Source organism: Dromiciops gliroides, chromosome 1, assembly GCF_019393635.1.
Source record: "Dromiciops gliroides isolate mDroGli1 chromosome 1, mDroGli1.pri, whole genome shotgun sequence".
NCBI classification, from domain to species: Eukaryota; Metazoa; Chordata; class Mammalia; order Microbiotheria; family Microbiotheriidae; genus Dromiciops; species Dromiciops gliroides.
Genome location: NC_057861.1, coordinates 429,588,836 through 429,611,359, shown reverse-complemented (window position 1 = coordinate 429,611,359; position 22,524 = coordinate 429,588,836). Strand labels below are relative to the sequence as shown.

Below are 22,524 nucleotides of genomic sequence, written 5' to 3'. Positions count from 1 at the left end.
GAGCAGATGGCCTCTTAGGTCCCTTTCAGCTCTAAATCTATGATATTTACAATTTATATGGAACCAAGGAATAGTATAAACCAAAGTCCTGTTCAATTAAGTATTCGAGGTTAAGAATCATCCTTGGAAGGGGCAGCTAGGTAGTGCAGTGGATAGAGCACCAGCCCTGGATTCAGGAGGACCTGAGTTCAAATCCAGTCTCAGACACTTAACACTTACTAGCTGTGTGACCCTGGGCAAGTCACTTAACTCCAATAGCCTCACTAAAAAAAAAAAAAAGAATCATCCTTGGATCATAGATTTAGAGCAAGAAGGGTTCTTTGAAGTTATCCAGATCAACCCTCATAGATGAGGAGATGGCATGCAGAGGGTAAAAGTAAGTTATCTGAGACCCCACACTGGCAGGATTCAAACCCAGGGTCTCTGGTTTCAGCTCAAAGACAACTGCCTTAAAGACAGAGATTCTGTTGTGGCAATAAACCAAATGTGAAGATAATTTAAGAGCAAGTGCTAACCTAAACTGAAGGCAGCCTATAACTCATTAAGAAATACTTCTGGTTTTTCCCCCTGCCAAAAATTTAGCCTATTCTGCCACTCAGTGCATAAAGGAGTACTCTTGTCTCTTGAAGTCTCTGAATTTAGATAATGACAAATAATTCATGGTCCCAATCTGGTTCCAGTTTAAAAAATTTGGTCGGCAAGTCCCTGGAGATTTCGACTGCTACAGTGAACTAAGACTGTAGACAAATCACTATGAAATATTGTGGATGCTGAATTTTTGCTTAGTTACAAAGTGAAGTATTTACAAACCATTTAGATTCACATACACCCACTCATACTGATTCATAAATTACTTTTTATTGGTTTTATTTTCTTAATATACTTCACATACATTTCATCTCTACAGAAGTGGGAGTGGCTGCCTTGGGAGGGACTGGGTATAATGAAAAGAATACTGGCCCTCAAGACAGAGGACCCTACTTTGAATCCTACCCCTGAATAGATAGATGAGAATAATATGTTCTTACAGCCACAAAGGCCACTGGAACACTTAGAGCTTGATCAGGCATCAAAGGTGCCAAGGTCACTGCATCCTGGGTCATCTCCAATTGTCCTGACTTTTGTCTTGCCACCGGACTTTGATGACTCAGGAAGAGAGAGTGAGGTTGATAACTTTGTGCAACTCTGCCTCACCTAAATCCAATTCACAGACAAGTCAAGACAACACCCATGAAATCTTTGGTCCTCTTTGAAAAGAAAGGACAAGCAACAACAGCAACCACTGACATGTAGTACTTTTGTGACCTTGGGCAAGTCGCTTTGGGGGGGGGGGAGAGAAGGAGTGACTAGTTGGCTTCTGAGATTCCTTCCAGCTATAGCTCTATGATGCCATGTTCCAATAAATGGGTTCCCCTTCACAGGGAACCTTCAAAACAATGATAACATATGGGGAATGTTATTGGGAGGGGAAATGCTTGTTGCAGAACAAGCTGGACGAGATGGGTTCTGAGATGCTTTCCAATTCTGTGACTCTGAGGGGTATGCTTTAAATGATTACTTACAGTGGTAAGTACAGTTACAGTGGTAACACTGCGGAATTTCGATTCATAATCAAAATAGCTTTATGAGCAGAGCCGTGTTATTTGCCAAGTAGGAAGTTCTTTTATTGGTTTAAATGATCTTCTAGCATTCAGGCATCAACCACAGCTGCCTTAGGCTCTTAAAACAAAATGTCCTGAAACGTTAGAGTAAATATTCACAGCCATGCTTGGGAGATTATTTGTTAATGGGATGTGTACATGGATCACCCATGGACCAGTGATAATTTGATGCGTGTAATTAGGTGGTTGCCATGACAATCCACCCTCCACGAATTATTTGCATATCAATTGCCATGTTTGAATTTTACGATAGTATATAATTTACTTCTAGACCTTCTAAATGATTATTCAAAAATAGATCCCCTGCTCAAATTAATGCCTGCCTGATCCATTTGCTTTTAGGCAGTAATTATTTATCTCATAATAAGGTTGGGTTCCCATGTTTCTCTGCAACAGATGATGAATTTTCATTTCTTGAGGGTGTAGCTTGCAGAACACAGATTCCTTATTATTACTGGACTAGAGCTGAGAAAGTCAGGAAATTACCATCCTAATAGTTTCTGGTATAATGCTCTATACATGGTTGGTACTCAATAAATATCTGATTTGATTCTAGCCTTGCTCTTTTATAATTTTGAAATTTTCATCCAAGTCCAATGTGAGTTACTGAAGGTTAGCGTTTCAAATATTCTTGATTTCATTCTGATACACAACTGCTGAATCTTCACTTCTAATGAATTAAGGTTATTGACTGTCAGCCTTAGGTAGCAGACAGTCTAGAAATTGAGGTCTCTCTTCAGTGACCTGTTAGAGTTAGAGAATAATGACCTCTGCTTTTAATGCTAAAGTCTCTATAGTTAATATTTTAGTTCCTTTGGCCTCAAATTTTCCACAAAATCCTGCTCTAATGCTTCATCATGGTGGGCAGATGGCCCTAGGTTTGCAAAGAATGTACCAGTGAAGTTCAAGTCCGGTAGTTTCTACTATGCTTGGATGGCTAGTCTAGCCCTGGCAAAAGACAGAGCCTGCTTTCTGATGAATAATCTAGCTGTGTATAGAGGAACTAATCAGAAGTTGGCTGGTCCCTGGGTAGGGAGGTTTTTGGCCATGGAAACCCATACAATAAAGAAAAACAAAATGTCCCCTGGTCTTAGGTAATCTCCTTTTTCTTCTGTGGTGACATAGAAGGGTATAGTAGTGGAAAAGAGGGCAAAGATTAATAAAAATCTCATTTTAAAACCATGCCTAAAGATTAACTGAACAGCTATAACTTAACTCTATAAAACATTGTAGATTTAGATCTGGAAGGGATCTAAGCAATCATCTGGTCTAACCCCGTCATTTTACAGATAGGGGAAATTAGGTGACTCACCCAAAGTCATAAAGTTTATTGTCTATGAGAGTTTTATCTAATGACCAAAGAATTAACCTCCAATTTGGGGAATAGAACTACAAGTATATTGATATTCTTGTGATAAGTGAAACAAAATGATAAAAAGATATTGCAGATAAAAGGAGGGATGGTTCACGTGTACAAGAGAAAACAAGGAATATTACTTCATGGGGTGTCTTGCAGCACTCAGAATAGCTAGATGGAGCAGTGGATAGAGTGCTGGGGACTGGAGTCAGGAATACCTGGGTTCAAATCCTGTCTCAAGACACTTATTAGCTGTGTGACCCTGGCTGCATAAGTCACTTAACTCTGCTTGCCTCAGTTTCCTTATCTGTAGAATGAGCTGGAGAAGGAAATGGCAAACCACTTCAGTATTTTTGCCAAGAAAAGCCCAAATAGCGTCACAAAGAGTCAGACATGATTGAAACAACTGAAGAACAACAAAAGGTTCCTCCCAGGTCTGTATTTATAATACCAAGTCACCCTCTCTGAGCTTCCTCATCTGTAAAATGAGAGGGTTAGATGAGATGGTCTCTAAAGCTATAATCCTAAATCACTTCTCCACTCTGAGCTTTCTCATCTATAAAATGGGGGTACTCATTCTCATGCAAAGTTGTCTCCCAGGGTTTGGGGGCTAGAAGTACTTTGTAAGCCCTCCATTTTGTATCTGCTTCTCTTCCTAGTTTCAGCTCCCCTAGAACAAGATGCCTCTCCAGGACAAGTTCACTACTTCTGATCTTGTCACCATGCTAACTCAAACCTTGATTGATACCACTCCTCCTCTCAGTTTGGAAGGCTGGAGGGTAGAGTATCAAATTCCTCCCAATGCCTTCCTTTACAGAAAGCAGAAACTGGACTCCGCTCACTCTATTTTTGCATCTGCTGCTCTGTCTGGTTTCAGCTGCATAGAACAACATGACCCTAGGCTGTACCTCCTGGTGTCCCTGTGGCCCCCCCTCCCCTTTTTATGAGTTTATGAGCTGTCTCCCCAGCCCCATCAGATTGTAAGCTCCTTGAAGGCAGGGGCTGTCTCCCCTCCTCCCCCCATTAATGGTATCCCTAGCACTAAGCACAATGCCTGGTACACAGAAGTTGCTTAATAAATGTTTATAGGACATGATAAACTGTAAAGTGTTCTAGCAAAGTGACCTATTAATGTTATTGTCCAGAGAACTGCACTATAACCTCATAGCTCCCCAGCAAACATTCAGATCTTAAAAAGGTCAGATTACTGAAAGTCAGAGGGTGTCATGAATTACCTTATCCTACCAAATCCTTCCATTTGGAACAAGAGAGTTCTGGGGAAGGCAAAATGTGATCTGTACCAGAGCCTGAGCAGGAAAGCTCCTAGAATCACTTAAGGCTACTAGCTGTTCTTCCAGCAACATTTCTGGGTAAAGGCAGGGGGAGAACAGCCACTGGAAATGACTGTTCTTTATCTGCCTTTGGCTGGGTGCGCTCCCAAGCCTAGCTAAGAACTCTGTATACCATTAATTTCTTAGTTATTTGTTCATTGTCTACTGAGTATAAACTTTCTGAGGGCTGGGACTGTTTCTCACTTTTGTGTTTGAATCTCTAGTGCCCAACATTGTGCCTGGCCCATGGCAGGTCCTTAATCAATGCTTAATGAGTGACTGATGGACTGCTGTGTTCAGGCTTTCAGGGCAAAGGCTAGTGTCTGGGTTAACTTAAGAATGAAGAGCTTCATCTGTATTATTTTTACTGAGGTTGCTCGAATTAACTAAACTTTAGGATTTCCCCAAATTTCCACTGGGGAAACAGATTCTTTTCTTAACCAAGCAAGCATCAAGATGCTTGATGATGACTTCCATTCTTCGGGTGCCCAGCTTTTTCTGAACAACAAAGATTACACAGGCCTGTAGTCTATTTAATCATTAAATTCATATTTAACGATTAAAAAATTAACTCTTGTATGGTCCTGAAATCTGAAAAACCTTTGCTTTTAAAAAGAAAGGGGAAAAAAAACCCCAACAACTCTCATGCTTGCCAAGATGGGAATGAATACAGTCTGGGCTGTGTTTCTGAAGGATCTGGTAACAAGCCTTTCTCACACCAATTGTTTCCATGTCTTCCAGATCCAGGACTGACAAGGGGAGGGGGAACCCCCCAAAGAATACATGTCACAGCTGCACTAAGTCATCAGCTAAACTCGTGCTGCTGTTGACCAGATGCAGACGAGTCATACAGCTGCCAGGGGAAAATGAACCAGTGAACGCACTGAAGAAACAAGTCAGTGGTTAGAAGGCAGCTGGCTTCACATACCGGCATGGGCAGATTTCACAGCAACAAGGCCAGGAACCACAGCCAAAAGTTTTACTTGAAGCTGGGTGGATCTATCTGCATTGCAGAGACCCGGAGAAACAATCTTGTTTCCATAAGAAAAGTAGTTCCCTGATCACTTGGTTCGCTCTTGTACGGTCCTTCCTCCCAGAGGCCCAACCGGGCTAGATAGACAGAACGGGGATAGATTTCTCTCCAATGTTTCAGAGTGGAGATGAAGTGAGCCCGAGAGAGGTGTTCTGACTGTACAGGAATCTCTGCCTCCCGCCAATTTTAAAATTTGAATCGTTCCTTGGGGGAGGGAAGTGGTGGGAGGGACCATTCAAGAAGGAAGAAAGGGGAAAAAAATACCTTTTAGGAAAGTCAGAATTTACGTAGTATAGTTTTCATGTGGAAAAGACCCTCAGGTGGCCTGTCCCTCCCCTCTCACATCATGCCAATCTGTCATAGCAACTAAGGCTTTCATCCGAAGCAAGAAAGCCACCTTCTTCCCAGCACTTTCCCCTCCTGACTTTGCTCGTGGTGTGCTTTCCAACAATGCCTTTGCAAAGGATCTCATTCAAATGAAAAGGACCCAGGTACTTCCTCTTGGAAGGTTTGAAGTCACTGTTGGGTCACCTGAGTAGATGACATTGCAAGTGCAATTTGACAAACCATTCCATAAACATCGCTTATGAGTTTGCTACGTGCAAGGAACTGGGCCAGGACGGGGAGTAAAAAGATGAATCACAGACTATTATAGCTGGAAGGAACCACAGAAATCATCTGGTCTTCCAACTGAGGAAACTGAGGTCTCAAAAGGGGAAGGGACTTTCACAAGCTGGCACAGAACACAAGTGGCAGAGTCAGGCTGTGAACCAAGGTTTCTTTGCTCCCTGTCTGGTTCTTTCTATTACATCAGCCTTGGAAAAAGGACTGATTCCCTGCTCCTTATAGTCTAGAGGACAGAGAAGAAGTGAAAGGAAGTGAAAAGAAGGGTCAAGTTAAAAAAATCAGTTAATAGCTGTTTCGGGATGTAAAATTTCCTTGATGGAAAGGACTCTGTCCATGTAGTCCTCTTTGTAGATCTTAATGAGTGAGTTGTGTTTTTTTTTTTGCGGGGCAATGGGGGTTAAGTGACTTGCCCAGGGTCACACAGCTAGTAAGTGTCAAGTGTCTGAGGCCGGATTTGAACTCAGGTACTCCTGACTCCAGGGCCGGTGCTTTATCCACTGTGCTACCTAGCCATCCCTTAATGAGTGAGTTTTAAAGAAAAATTACATTTTAGATCCCTAAATTCATTTTTTCCCCTCTCTGCAGTCTACAGTGAAGGAAAAGAGGCTATTCTGCAAAAGACAATGTGAATAAGGCCTCAGATAAAGGCTTCCTTCAAGTCTCAACTAAAATCCCACCTTCTACAGAAAGCCTTTTCCAATCCATCTTACTTCTAGTGTCTTCCCCCAGTTCATTATTCCTATTTACTATATACATAGGGAATTATTTCCTATTTGCCCAGTAAGGTCTTTGGTACACATTTGTTTGTTGTAGTCTCCCCCATTATATTGTGATCTCCTTGAGGGCAGGGATGGTCTTTTGCCTCTTTTTGTATCCCCAGTGGCAAGTGCTTAATGCCTGACTATGCTGGTCTTTGAGTCAAAGTGAATGATAATACCAATTAGGTGAAATGGCCATTAGCTCTAAAGAATGTTAAACTTTGAGATTCTTGGCGATTTTAACTCACCAAGCTAATACCTGCCATTGGTAGGCAGGCTCTTAAATAAATCCTCTATATTGAATGGCATCCACCCAAGAGTCCAGACTGTAAAAATGTAATCACAGAGGTGTTGGCCCCAAAATAACCTCTCATTACAAACAGCCAGAGAATTGGAGGATGGTGCATCTGATTCCTACCCATAAGAACTTCTAGGTATACAGACCAGCTTGCCCATCTCACTGACATACTTGGCAGATTGGTGTCATTTTTTGTAATAGAGGGTAAGAGCATTAAAGATCTATGTGAGCATATCCTATTGGGAGAATGGTAAGTGGAGCATGCCTCCCTAATCTCAAGAGCTCTTTAATTGGGTAATGCAAGCCAGCCAAGGGGAAACCAGTGAAGATAATCTATTTAGACTTCTAAGAAACCTCTGACAAGATTCTACACTAAGAACTGTTATTTCAGGGGGTGGGACGGAACAAAAGTAAAAGGAAACCTGTGGCTAGGAAATGTTTTTGTTGTGGATAGAGAACTAGCTTAAAAACAGAAAACCAAGTAGGGATACATGGATTTGTTTCTGGCCAAAAAAAGTATGAGTAGAGGATTCTCCAGGAATGTTATTTAACATTTTAATAAATTATTCGGTAGAGGGAGAACTAAGTGAAATCTTCTAGGCTGTAGATGACACTGCACATTTCTAGGTAATGAAATGCCAGGCTAAAAAAAAAAATGAAATGCCAGGCTGAGCAGGATCTATCTGCAGGATGGGCTTACAGAGCTGTAGAGCTAAATCAAAAAGGGGAAGATGAGCTTCCCAGACTCAGAATTTTAGAGCTAGAAAGGATCTTAGATATCACCTAGTCTAAGATTTTCACTTTAGAGATGAGTAAATTGAGACCCAGGAAGTATAAGTGACTTTCCTCACAGAGTTAGTGGCAAAGGCATAATTAGAACCTAGGTCTTCCTGATTATCAGTCCACTTTGACACACATTGTGCCCTGGGGCCTCTTAGGAGAACCCACCTCTCCTATGATGTGTATGATAGGGAGTTGACTCTACTGAGATTTCTATCCTTTGTTTGGGAGGGCAGAGAGCCTGGCCTGTAGATGGGGGATAAATTACCTCTGTACTGGGAGGCTGAATCAGCACCTCTCTCATTCTCCCCAACCCCCCAATGCTTCCGGAGGAGTAGAAGAGAATGGTGGGTTTTTGCTTTGTTTGTTTGTTTTTGCAGGGCAATGAGGGTTAAGTGACTTGCCCAGGGTCACACAGCTAGTAAGTGTCAAGTGTCTGGGGTCGGCTTTGAACTCAGGTCCTCCTGAATCCAGGGCTGGTGCTTTATCCATTATGCCACCTAGCTGCCCTGAGAATGGTGTTTTTAACCATGAGCTGGACAAATTATTTGTTGTAGGAATATATCATGCTGTGGCTGTTTGGAAGGTGGGAAGATTAAGAACTTTCCACGCTGGTCAATGACAATGTCATCTAGAAATGAAAAGAGGGGTAGACCAGGGACTGAGAGACATGGACTCCAATCGTGACTGTCAGTAACTCTCTTTATGACATTAGGAAAGTCCCTTAGTCTCTCAGGGACCTAATGTTTGCTGTACTCATCAAAATGGAGATGATCATCCCTAACCTATCTATCCCAGGGTTATGGTGGGGAATAGGAGGGAATTTGATTAAGTTCAGTTCAGCAACATTTATGAAGCACTTCCTGTATACACAGCATGATGTTGGATATGGAGGATAAAAGAGGAAGAATAAAATAAGGAAATAAAGAGAAAAGGTACGATAATGGATTTGCAAGTGACTCGTGAAAGAAGTTCCCAGTCCCTGTCCCATCAAGTTACTGTTTTGAAAAATAAAAGATAATTCACACTTCCTCCATGGGAAGCATCAGCACAGGGTACTGCATGGGGTCTAGGGCTGTGTGTCAGTCACCTCACCTTTCTGTGAGTCAATTTCCTGATCTGTAAAATGTGAAAAAGATGTTACCTGCTTCATGCAGTGATGTGAGGAAAACGCCTTGGAAACCCTACATATTGATGCATAAATATGAGCTGCTATTGTTGTTCTTTGTGACTTGTCACTGCAGAGCCTGATGGCTATGGAATAGGCCTTGCCTACCTTGAGGAAGAGAAGGCAATAATGAACAAGTAGGTCTGGACTGGTGAACCCTGACCTTTGTTCCCTGGAAGCCAGCTGAGATAAATTTGCCAGGGCAGATCTCCAAGGTCAGCTACAGGAAAGGCAGGGCAACTTGGGGCTGGGTCTTTGGCCCACAGCTGCCTCCTCCTTCAGGGAGCCCTCCATGAAATGTATGGGGAAAGGGACTCTGAAGTCCCAGTGGCTAGCAGGAGGCTGGAGGTGGTGGGCAGGTACACCTCAGCACTCAGGAGAGATGGCTATTGATTCCCTCAAGTCCTGTGTGGTACCTGGGAAGCAGGAATAGGCAGTGCTATAGAAAAACATATTCTCTAAAATGCAAAGGAAATGAAGGGAATATTTCCTTTCTTTCAAATCCTGGGCACAAGGGCCAGTGGTTTGTTGTCACAACTGGGTCAGGCAAGAACTCTGGAGCCTCCTCTGCAGCTTGCTTTAGTCCATCCTACTGGCACAGTGAATGACTAGGGCTGCCGAGACTCTTCCTTTAGGACTGCAGACAATACAGCTGATTGTAACTTGGGAGACGGGAAAATAGCTTGGATACAACTATTAAAAACATTCTTTGTACTTTTCTCAAAAGCCAGACAAAATCCCATTTCTAAGATCTACCTACATGAGATGTCTTAATGTTCAACTTTTTTTTTTCTTTAAGGAAAAAAAAGAGTGACTGCTGCCAAGAAAACAGAATATTATTTCTTACAATCCACAGGAGTCTGAGCAGACAGTTTGTCCTTCCTTGGAACTGAAACCAAGTATTTTGAGTCTCAGACCCACAGAGTGGAGGTCTGGGAAAGTCTGGTAACAATGGGAGGTTTCTTACCCACGGCAGGCTTTCTCTCCTGTGATCATTGCAATGCCCTCCAATTCTCCCTTTCCGCTCATTTCTAAAAAAACCAGCACAGTGAGAATTCCCCTGAAATCGGATGAGTTACCTTTCACTTTCTGTACCGAACATTCTGTCAAGCTCCAGGAGACGGGCAATTTAAAACAGAACACAATTAACACAAGAACAGCTGAGGCTAATTCTTTCTTCCAGCTAAAAGGATCTGGTGACTTGAAGATAGATTTGGAGGGAAGAGGGACACACAGGGAGGAGGAGAGTGGTAGGAATGGACTTAGTGACTCCTAATGAACTCCAAGCACTTAAGGTTCTTATTTAGAATAAAGTCCTGTGGCTGAGATTTGCTCTCACCATAATCCTTCACTATAGGATAGACTGCCATGAAGTGCGAGCTTCCAATTTAATGGGAAAAGCAATAAAAGAGGAGTGGTAACTCAAACAGAAAGCTAACCATGTATAACCCCCCAGGACCAGCTAATGCTGAGAGTCTGGTGAAAGCCAAAAGAGAACAAGAGAGACTCTTCATGTTAGCTGAAGACGACAGAAACAAGAAATACGGGAAACTTGGGCCAACTCAGCTCCTGGTTCATCCCTGTTGGACTTGTGCCCCTTAATTGAAAAGATAACTGAGCTCTAGAAAGAATCAGAAGTCGGACACACAGAGTTGCTGTTCAAAGTAGTTAGAAAAGGAATGAATGAATGAATGAATGAATGAACGTCCCATAATGTGGTCAGGTTTCTCCCCTCCTACTTCCTGTACACCTTTCCATCACCAGACGTGATTCCCCTCTGGTTCATTTTGCACCTACCTGCAATCCCTTGTAGCAGCCCACAGACATTAAAAATACTTTTCTTCATGATGCTCTGCACACACATGGTGAAGACAGATATGAATGCCACTATACAGAGGATAACGATCCCAAAGGCCAGGAAAATAGCAGTGGCCTGCCAGAAGCCACTGGCAATCTCGTTGAAGCTTTCGGCATAGGGACCACAGAGGGTATCCCGATTGGAATGGTGGACGTGGGAGATGCGGATACAGCGAGAGTAGATGCCTAAGGTCGGGTGGTAAGGCTGCTGGGAGGCCTCGGTCCTGCTGTCCATGTCCACACTGCTGGAGGATTTGGCAGTGCCAATTAGCCAGTCCGCACTAAGGAAGGCGATGAGTTCCGCGAAAGCCACGACAATGCTCAGAAGAGTCCACAGCATTGAGCGACAGGTAACAATAACATGACACATATTGAGGTCCAAGGCAGTGGACAGTCAGAAATCCGAGGGGTGAATGCGCACACACCTACAAGAATGAAGGCAGAAAGCGGGGGAAGAAATCTGCTTTTCTTTACAAGAAGCTCTGCAGTCACTGAGGTCCAAGCAGTCCTGTGAAGAAGTTGGAGGATTCAGTCATTGACTTCTAGCATGCTCGGCTCCTCCTTTCTTTCTCCCTCCTCTGACAGCTCCCCAAGCGGTGCTGGCTGCTCTGTTAACATTCATACTGGCACATGATGACCGGCGCTTAGTCTTCTGGGGGGGAGGTCCCAAGCACTGCCTCCTGCTTTGACATCACACACCTATAGGAGAGAAAGGAGGAGGGAGGGGTTAACAGTGAGCACTCCCTGACCCCGCCCCACCCCCGGCTCTGCTGAAAGCAAAACTTCTCATCTTGCCCAACCAGATCTTAAAATCAACATGTGAGAGCTTAAAACAGGCGCTTGTCAAAGTCCACAGCCCAGGAAAGTTCCCAAGCTGGTGACTACTGCTTGCTGCCCCCACGGGGCTCACAGCCCCTGCCCCCTCCCACCCCATTGAGCAGCTGTCAGAGCTTACCAAAGGTACTTCTCCACTATGCAAGAAGTCATATAGATTATTTACAGGCAGTCATGAGATCACCCAGCTAGGGAGGGAGGGAGGGGACCAAATCGACCATGCATCTAGTTCAACTCACCCAAAGCAATACAGGTAGTAAACATCAAAGGGGTGTTGGGGGTGGGGATTCGAACCCATTTCCTCTAACTCCAAAGCCAGTTTTTTTCTCACTGGACTAAACTGCATGAAATACTCCTTTCTCTCAGCAGTCCAGTTTATGTTTCCCCCTCTTTCAGGTGCACATTTACTGTATATTAGTTTCGATGTGCAGCATTTAATACTCTCTGAAGAGTGGATGCTGTCAGTAGGTAGCATGATGTGTGAGAGAGGTCAAATTAGGTGCCTCCCATAAAATCTGCAGGGCATTCGCAATTTAGCTTGGAACAGCTTGGTTGAAACTATTGCTCACTGCTGATGATCCAACATCTCATATTCGAAAAACAAAGTAATAACACCACTGGCTCTAGGGCACTGGAATTTCTATCTGAGCATGGGCTTGGAGGACAAACAATTTCAAAGAACCTGTGCATTTAAGAGCCTTCTCCCCCCCCCCCATTTTTCTTTCTTTCTTTCTTTTTCCCCTGGGGCAATGAGGGCTAAGTGACTTGCCCAGGGTCACACAGCTAGTTAAGTGTCAAGTATTTGAGTCTAAATTTGAATTCAGGTCCTCCTGAATACAAGGCGGGTGCTTTATCCACTTTACCACCTAGTTCCCCTCCTTCCCCCCACATTTAAAGGCAGTTAGGCAGTGCATTTGGATAGAATGATGGACATGGAGCAAGGGGAAGATTTGAGTTCAAATCTGGTCTCAGACTCTTCCTAGCTGTGTGACACTGGGCAAATTACATCACTTCTGTTTACCTCAGTTTCCCTATCTATAAAATTAGGCTAATCATAGTAGGTCCCTCTCAATTGTTGTGAAGGTAAAATTCAATAATTTTTGTGGTGTCTTACAACCTTAAAACGCTACATACATGCTAGCTATTGTTATTTTTATTATTTGCAAGGATCTTCATGGGCACATTTGGCTCCAAAGAAAAGGGGAGGCCTGGTAAAGTTTTTTTTTTATTTTTAATTTAAAAAAATTTAATTTAAAAATTTGTTTTTCTGGCAAAGTTTTAATATTCATTTCTGCTGAATGCAAGCAGCAGTCTCCAGCACCTGTTGCTAAGGTCAACCATAAGAAGCAGCATCTAATTAGCCAACTTTTAATTCTTTGGAAATAGAATCACTAGAAATAAGCAGGTTACTAAGGTATGGAGATGGGAAAAGGAAAGCCAGAAAGTACCATTTGCTATGTTTGAGACAGAGCATGAAACGAAACGAACTATTCCATGAAGATGGACTGCTCGATGGTGATTATTTAGTATTTACAAATCAAAGCACGCCCACAGTATGTTTTAGCCAAAAAATGAAGTCACACTGACTCACAGGTCTTCTAAGAGCTAATGACTCATCCAGCTTTAGGAAACAATTTGCAATAGAGGCATCCCTTTCTAAGGACCATTAATTAAGGATGGCTATCATGAAGTCAACTTGTTGACAACAGAAACTTGTCTCAGGGCTGCAGCAGAATGAAAGTCTTGAATTGTTCCAATTCATCACCATGTGCAAATAGCCATTCCTCTGCTCAGAGGGCTTGGTTCACCACAGGTCGAGGGCTAAACACTTCCATTGTTTCCAATTTCACAGAGAACTTATTCTCTGGACCCTCCCCCATCACAAGAGGACTCTAACAGCCAAAGTCTCCAGTAGAGGTGACCTAGCTCTAAACAAGTACTAGGAACTCAGATTTGCAGGCTGTTCTTTGCCTTAGTTGGGTCAGCAGTCCTTCTGCCTTCCAAGGTCAAGATAAATTGAGTATCTTGCATCTGACCTATCAACAGAAGGACCTATTCCAAATGATTAGAGCTTATCAACTGGGGTCATGGGAACCACAGAAAAACCCTAAGCAGTGCAGGGTCCTTGCTGTGGGGGAGGCAAACAGGGAAGAATAAATGAATCAGAATATCTGAACTGGAAAAATGCAACTGTAAGCAACTCAACAAACAATCCAATAAGAATCAATTAAATACATATGCAAGGCACCCTGCCTGTCACTGGAGTTTCAAAGGGCAGTCTTAGGATATTAGACCTTGAAATGAGTTCAAAGATCATTCTGTTGTGTTTTTTTTAATATATATAATCCCAACCCCTCATTTTATATAGCAGCTTGGTATGGTAAGTGGTGTGGGTGATTTGGATTTGGGAAGACCTGAGTTTGAATTCTGCTTCACACTTAATAGCTCTGGACTCCTGAGCAAGTCATTCAGTCTCCTTGAGTACCAAAAAAGAGTTAGAGGGGCAGCTAGGTGGCACAGTGGATAGAGCACCGGCCCTGGAGTCAGGAGGAACTGAGTTCAAATCTAGCCTCAGACACTTGATACTTACTAGCTGTGTGACCCTGGGCAAGTCACTTAATTCCAATTGCTTCACCAAAAAAAAAAGGAAAAAAAAAGATTTAGAGTTAGAGAGCACTGGCCCTGGAGTTAAGAGGACCTGAGTTCAAATCCGGCCTCAGACACTTGACACTTACTAGATGTGTGACCCTGGACAAGTCACTTAACCCCAAATGCTTCACCAAAAACAAACAAAAAGATTTAGAGCTAGAAGGGACATTAGAAACCGTCTTTTTCAAACCCTTTATTTTACAGATGGGTAAAATGAGGCTCAGAGAGGTTAAGTGATCTGCCAAAGGTCACAAAGGTAATAAGTGACAGTATGGAAGACCTAAGACTAAAGCCAGGTCTCCTTACTATTAGTCCAGGGCCTTTAGAAAAAATATTCTATTCAATTAGCAAGTATTTATTGTCTTTCCCTTTGGACTTCCCTCACCCCACTGGGGTGGGAATAAAACCTCTATAACAGATATGTATTGTCAAGGGAAACAAATTCTCATATTGGATACATTCCAAAATGTATGTCTCCTTCCAGGACCTTTTCTTCTATGACACAAGTCATGAGTTTAATATCCCCTCCTTCACACTGCATGTCGCTTGTGGGTCTGCATGCTACAAGTCATGGTTTAGACTCTTCTCTATGTGCTATCCAAGAGATGGGAGCATTTCCCAAACTGCATCACATTCAGAGTTGCATGGGGTTTTGCTGGGCATTATGCAAAGGAGGTCAAACATTCCATGGGTTCTTAACCTGCAGTACACAGACCTCCAAGGTGTCTATATGGGGAAAATCACATCTTTACTTTCATTAACCTCTTACTGAAATTTAGGATTTCCTTCAATTATTTAAAAACATCCTGATATGGGGTCTTTTAGACTGCCAAAGGGATTTCCCCTCATTCATACACCAGTTGGGCCTGAGTGAGGGTGAGGTGCTTTTTCTTCTTTCCTTCTTTGGAAAGAGGAGGTCTTTGGTGCTGGTGAGCCTGGCATTTCCGTATGCTAACAGCCACAGCATCAGCCTCTAGTTCCTACAACCCTGGATATGTGGAAATCCACCCAGACCTGACTGAAGTGGGACTCCAAGAAATGTCCAAATGCAGGCAGGTGGGAAAAATCTGAAAACCTGCCGACAGTTTTCTAGAGTGGTTTGTGTTCCATAAAACGTGGTGTCTTCAGCTTGTGAACATATGACGGAGAAGAGGGTACTCATTGAGACAACATATGCATCAAAGGGGAAATAAATACTCCCTCATTAACCACAATGAGTGCAAACTGGTAGAGGAGGAGCCTCTTAACAAAGACATCCTCAGCTATTAACAGTAATTCCTGGTAACCAAAACAGTTCGTCTAATAAAGCTAAGTATGCATTTCTAGTTCACTTAAAAGCTTCCTTACATTCTTCATGGGCAACTAAATAAATATTTTTCCTCCAGAACACCTGACAGTACTTCTGGCACTATTTGGTGGGAAATGACTAATTGAAAATATACTGTTCCCCTTCCCTCTACACATACCACTGCCACCCCTTCCATGAGGCTTTCTTGCCCCCCTTTGTTCTTAGGGCTCTATCCTTCCTCCATTTTCCTGATACTAATGTATAAATATGGTATCCTCCTTCCCCCTCCTCCATTATCCAACTTCTACCAGTAGAATGTAAGATCCTCAAGAGTGAGGATTATTTTTGGCTTTGTATCAGTAGTGTCTCCTTTCAGAACACTTTGTTGTTGTTCAGTCGTGTCCAACTCTTTTTTTTTTCTTTCTTTTTTTTTTTTTTTTTTGCAGAGCAATGAGGGTTAAGTGACTTGCCCAGGGTCACACAGCTAGTAAGTGTCAAGTGTCTGAGGCCAGATTTGAATTCAGGTCCTCCTGAATCCAGGGCTGGTGCTTTATCCACTGTGTCATGACCCCATTTGAGCAAAGATACTGGAGTGGTTTGCCATTTCCTTCTCCAGCTCATTTGACAGATGAGGAAACTGAGGCAAACAGTGACTTGCCCAAGGGGCACAGCTAGTAAATATCTAAGGCTTGATTTAAAATCAGGAAGAAGAGACTTCCTGACTCCAGGCCTGGTTCTCTATCCACCGTGCCACCTAACTGCCCATGAACATACTAGACACTTAATAAATAGTTAATGAATTGAATTATAACTAATCTTCCGAGTGCATTTTCATGAGGCAGAGTAGTGTGGTGATCCACACTACTGTGTGATCCACAGTAGTGTAAAGTAGGCCTTGGACTCAGTGAGACCTGGGTTGAAGTCACAGTCCCACTCTTGACATATACTGGCTGTGTGACACTGGGCAAGTAACCCTCCCCCCACCCCTAATTGTTATCTAAAACTAAGAGTAGTACAACAGCTGCTGAACTGTACTGATAGTGCATGTCTCCCCATGAACCTCCTTATATGGATGAAGCCCAGGAGTAGTTAAAAAAGAAAAAAAGCAAAATCCCAGATTAAAAACAAAAACAAATGCCAAAACCTAACTAAGGTGTATTCTCTTGGGGAATCATTATACAAAATCTAAAAGCTTAGGGAGCACCTTAATTACAACACGATGCTACCATAAAGCTGATTTTCATATTTGCTTTATAGAAATCAGTCCCATAGACTGACTCATTCATTCAAAAAGTATTAAGTGCCTACTATGTGCTAGGCAGTTCCCAGAGATAAGCAGCTCCTGCTCTCAAAGAGCTTATATTAGAGTTCAGTGAAACAAGGACAATGATAAATAGAAACTATATGCCAAGTAAATACAAAGTAACGTGAGAGGGGGCCTCACCCACTGGGAGAGATCAGGAAAGGCTTCTGTTAGGAGGTGGCATTTGCTGAGCCTGGAAAGGAGCCAGGGAGTCTAAGAGGAAGACTTGGGGAGGGAGTAGATTCCATAGGCAGGGAGATATGAGCTAAAATATCATGTTATTTTTTTATTGCCATTCAGTTGTTTTAGTCACGTTTGGCCCTTCATGACCCCATTAGAGGTTTTCTTGGCAAGGATATTGCAGCAATTTCCTTCTCCAGCTCATTTTACAGATGAAGAAACTGAGGCAAACAAGGTGAAGTGACTTGCCCAGGGTGACACAGCTAGTAAGTATCTGAGGCTGGATTTGACCTCAGGAAAATGAGTTTTCCTGATTCTAAGCCCAGTGCTCTTCACTAGTTCCACCTAGCTGCCCTAAAATATCATAGACCAAGAATATCAAATAGGTCAATTTGGCTGGAACACAGAGTGTACAAAGAGGAGAAATGTGAAACAAGTCTGGGGAGTTAGGCTGAAGTCAGATTTCAAAGGGCTTTAAAAGGCAAATAGAGAAGTCTATATATCCAAGAGGCTTTGGGGAGCCTTGCGCTCCCATCTTGAGCAAGAGAGTGACATAGACAAGCATGTGGTTTTAGGAAGATCAATTAGCCACTGCATGGAAGACATATTGGAAAGGGGTGACCATTTGCAGTAGTCTGAGGTTGGAAGGGTTGAAAATCTTAACTAGGGTTATAACCATGTGAATGGAGAGAAGAGAATGGATATAAGTTCTGTGGACAAAGAACTAACAAAACTTGGCAACCACTTGGGAGAGTGAAGAGTTGAGAAGATGATAAGTTTGTGAACTTCGGTGTCTGGAAGGATTCAACAGAAATAGGTAAGTTGGAAGGGAAGGGGCAGTGAGGTGGTTCAGTGGATACAGGGTCAGCCCTGGAGTCAGGAGGACCTGAGTTTAAAACCAGCCTTAGACAAACACTTACTACTTGTTGATCCTGGGTAAGTCGCTTAACCTTCTCATTTGTGAAATGAGCTGGAGAAGGGAATGACAAACCAATATCTCTGCCAAGAAAACCCCAAATGGGTCATTAAGAGTTAGACACGACTGAAATAGCACAACGACAAAATAGTTAGAAGGTGGGGGGAAGATAATGAATGAGTACCATCCAAATGTATATATGAAGAGATTCATAAGATGTCTATCTCTGATTGGAAATGTTCACTGGTCAGTAGGTGAGGTGGGATAAACTCCGGATAAAGCTTAGGGTTGGATATATAGATCTGGGAGTCATTTTTACCTTTTTTTTTTTCTTTTTTTGCAGGGCAATGAGGGTTAAGTGATTTGCCGAGGTTTACACAGCTAGTAAGTGTCAAGTGTCTGAGGCCGGATTTGAACTCAGGTCCTCCTGAATCCAGGACCGGTGCTTTATCCACTGGGCCACCTAGCTGCCCGCTGGGAGTCATTTTTAGAGGGATGATAATTAAACTCACTGGAACTGATGAAATCCACCAAAAGGACATAGAGAAAGAAAGAAGAGGGACTGAGACAAAGGCCTTGGTTATGCCCACATACCAGAGGCAGGTCAAGGAGGATCATCCACAAAAACAACTGGGAAGTGACTAAATAGGTAAGAAATGAAACAAAGGAGAATATTGTGATAAAAACCTGAGAAGAAAGAAGGGAAGATGGGAAGATCAACAGTGACAAATGCTACGGAGAGGTCACAGAAGGTGAAGACTGAGAAAACGTCATATGATCTGGCAATTAACTGATCATAGGTCACCATGATAAGAGCAGTTTCAGTTTTGTGATAAAAATCAGACTGCAGAGGGTTGATTAGTGAGTGGAAGGAAAGAAAGCAGAGGGAACAAGAGCAGATAGCTTTTCTATGCATTTGCCTTTGATGGTTGGTAGGGGGAAAGTCAAAGTTAAGAATGGAAGAGACCTGAACTAGTTTTAGTTGTTGTTGAGTTGTGCCTGACTCTTCATGACCCTATTTGGGGTTTTCTTGGCAGATACTGGAGTAGTTTGCCACTTTCTTCTCCAGCTCATTTGACAGATGAGGAAACAGGCAAACAGGATAAAGTGACTTGCCCAGGGTCACACAGGTAGGAAGTATCTGAGGCTTCCTGACTCCAGGCCCGGCACTCTATCCACTGTGCCACCTGGTTGGCCTCAAGGCAGCAAGGAAAAAGCTAATAAGGAAAGAATGATTCCTTAAGGAAGTAGCTAAGAAAGAATGATTGAGGAGGCAAATTCCTGGAGACAGGCAGAAATGGAATTAAGGGCCCAAGTAAAGGAGCTGAAGGGGCAGCTAGGTGAATAGAGCTCTGGACCTGGAGTCAGGCAGACCTGAGTTCAAATCCAGCCTCAGATGCTTCCTAGCTGGGTGACCCTGAGCAAGCCTCAGCTTCCTCATTTGTCAAATGAGCTGGAGAAGGAGGAGATGGCAAACCAGTGTCTTAGCCAAGAAAACCCCAAATGGTTTCATAAAGATTTGGACATGACTGAAAAATGACTGAAGAACAAAAGCAAAGGGGCTGAACTTGGTAAAGAGGAGATGCCATCTCTTCATCAGATACACAAAAGCATTATTGCATGTGGAGTCAGAGGGTCTGAGTTTTTATTCTTTTTTTTTTGGTTTTTTTGCAGGGCAATAGGGTTAAGTGACTTGCCCAGGGTCACACAGCTAGTAAGTGTCAAGTGTCTGAGGCCAGATTTGAACTCAGGTACTCCTGACTCCAGGGCCGGTGCTCTATCTACTGCGCCACCTAGCCGCCCCTGAGTTTTTATTCTTGCCCTGCTACGTACTGCCTGTGTGATCTTGGACAAGTCTTTGGGCTTCAATTTGCTCATTAGTAAAAATAAGGAGGTTAAACTTTAATTCTCTTTAATTTCCATTTCAGAATTCCATGATCTTATGGAAGTTCTGTAAGGAGCCCGATGCTGAAAAAGAGATAATGAAAGCTCTTAGCAGGAGTGAATCGACCCCTTGTATCATGGATCAGTGGGATCAAATGTTAGAATGGTTGTTTAGGCTTCATTGTGAGGGTCTAGCTGATAGTAACAAAATAGAACTGTACTTCCCGAAACATAGGAACAAAGTTCATATTTACTCAGAAGGGAGGTGTTTTGATGACTAGCAATAATGCCTTATATTTGTCTTTATTACAGATTATGAAATGATCTCACAAGCATTAATCATTTCATTTGATTCTCACAACAACCCTGTGAAGTGAACAAAACAAGTATCATCATTCTCATTTTCTAGATGATGAAAATGAAACCCACAGGGGATAAATGACCGACCAAACTGTAGAAGGCCTTAAATATCAGACTAAAGCGCTTGTCTTTTATACTATAATCAATTGTGAGCCACTGCAGGGAGGCCTGAGAATTAAAAAAGATTATTTTGGAAACTCTGTGAAAGATGGATCAGAGAAAGTGTAGAAGAGATGTAGAGAGACCAGTAAGGATATTAGTACAATAGTCTGGGCCAGAAGCAACGAGGGCCTGAAAGAGAATGAGTGTAGAGAAGGGGACAGATGGGAGAGGTCTAATCGACAGTGCTTGGCAACTGAGTAGATGTCAGGGGAGGGAACCGGAGGAAAGGGTATAAAACCAGGGTGACTACCGAAGTGGTAGCAACAGCAACAGAAGGAAGAAAGTTGGGAAGAGGATTGAATTGGTGGGGGGAGTTAAGAGGTTCAGTTTTGGATATGCCAATTTTGATACACAAGTGGGACATGCAGGCAGGGAATTCAGCACAGAGGACAGGAGCTGACAGAGTGCTTAACTTGGAGTCAAGAAGATGTGGTTTCAAATCCTGCCTCAGATCCTTACTAAGATTTGTAATCCTGGGCAAGTCATTTAACTATTCTGTACCTCAGTAGCCTCATCTGTAAAATGGGCAAGTTGGGCTCAATGGCCCTCAAGGTCCCTTTAAGCTTTAACTCTATGAACATATGCCCTATACCCTGAAGAGTGATCTACACAGAAGTGATAACTGAAGCCACGAAGTGGATGAGATTACCATGTTGTTGTTGTTCAGTCGGGTCTGACTCTTCGTGACCCCATTTAGGGTTTTCTTGGAAGTGATACTGGAGTGCTTTACTATTTCCTTCTCCAGATCATTTTATAGATGAGGACACTGAGACTACCAGGGTTAAGTGAATTGCCCAGGGTCACATAGCTAGTAAGTGTCTAAGACTGGATTTGAACTCATGAAGTTGACTTTTTGATTCCAAGCCCAGTGCTCTATCTACTGAACTACCAAGGCACCTCTGAAGAGGTCCTCAAAACAGGGTCTGAGGGGACATTTATGCTTAAGAGAAAGGGGGAGGGGGAAAAAGAGAGAAAGGGGGAGGAAGGTGAAAGTGTGAAGAATGCTGAGATGAGGCAACAAGACCCAGAGGAGGAGAACCAGGAAAAAGAAGGGCCAGAAAAGCCAAGAAAGGAGAGCATTCAAGGAGAGTATCCAAGTGTCCAATTCAGCAGAAAGGTTGAGGAGTGAGGAAACACCATTGGATTTGGTAATTAAGTCATGGCAGACCTTTGAGAGAGCAAGTAGACAACCCTTTGGCAGCTACTGGATAATAATTTAAGGGGGCTGCAAAATCAAGGGAAGGTTTTACTACAACAACAACAACAAAACAACAAAACAACAACAAAAATCTGTGGCAGGATATGGGAAATCCGACCATGTTCAAAGAGAAAGAGACCAGGGCCAGGGAGAAAGAGCATTTTCTTACATTATTTTAATGCAGGGACTGGCCAGTGAGGGCTCAGCCCTTAGAGTATATTCAGATTTGCTTTGGGGAGAATCTAGGTACTCTCTGTTTACAGACAAAAAAAGGGGATGCAGGCAGCTAGGTGGTGCAGTGCATAGAGCACCGGCCCTGGATTTAGGAGGACCTGAGTTCAAATCCAGCCTCAGACACTTGACACTTACTAGCTGTGTGACCCTGGGCAAGTCACTTAACTCTCACTGCCCTGCCAAAAAAAACAACCAAACAAACAAAAAAGGGGATGCTACATTCTCATCTACCTTATAAGTCTTGAGGTGCCTCAAGAGACGAGAAGTGAAAGAACAAACGTGATGGGATCAAAGAGTGGCTTTGAGCAGGAGTACCCTTCCACAGAAATTTTAGGAAGAATCTTCATTACTTGCATAGGGCTCTCCTTAGGCAAAGATAGGTTCACCCTGCTGAAGGTCATTGATTTATTCCAGAAAGTGTAATATTAGCTAAAACAACCTTTCAGGATGAAGTTACTTCTTCATTAATGTGAAGTCTGCACATATTTATTAGTTGACCTAACACACATTTATTAGTCACCTATTTTGTGCAGGGTGCAATGCTGGGACACTAAGAGACGGTGCCCTGTTATCAAGGAATTTATAGTCTAGTGTTGTTGTCGAGTCATTTAATTTATGTCCAACTTTCTGTGACCCTGTTTGGGGT

General features: G+C 42.9%; 1 protein-coding gene across 7 annotated transcripts in view; it reads right to left on the bottom strand.

Annotated features, from left to right (window-relative positions):
• LHFPL2 (LHFPL tetraspan subfamily member 2) overlaps positions 1 to 22,524 on the bottom strand; it is a 254,259-nt gene that overhangs the window by 29,693 nt on the left and 202,042 nt on the right. For all 7 annotated transcript variants that reach the window (XM_043978580.1, XM_043978577.1, XM_043978576.1 and 4 more), the window contains one exon: positions 10,811 to 11,569. In XM_043978580.1, the coding sequence (XP_043834515.1) occupies positions 10,811 to 11,240 (430 nt within the window). In that variant the 5' untranslated portion in view covers positions 11,241 to 11,569. The remainder of the gene's footprint in view (positions 1 to 10,810; positions 11,570 to 22,524) is intronic.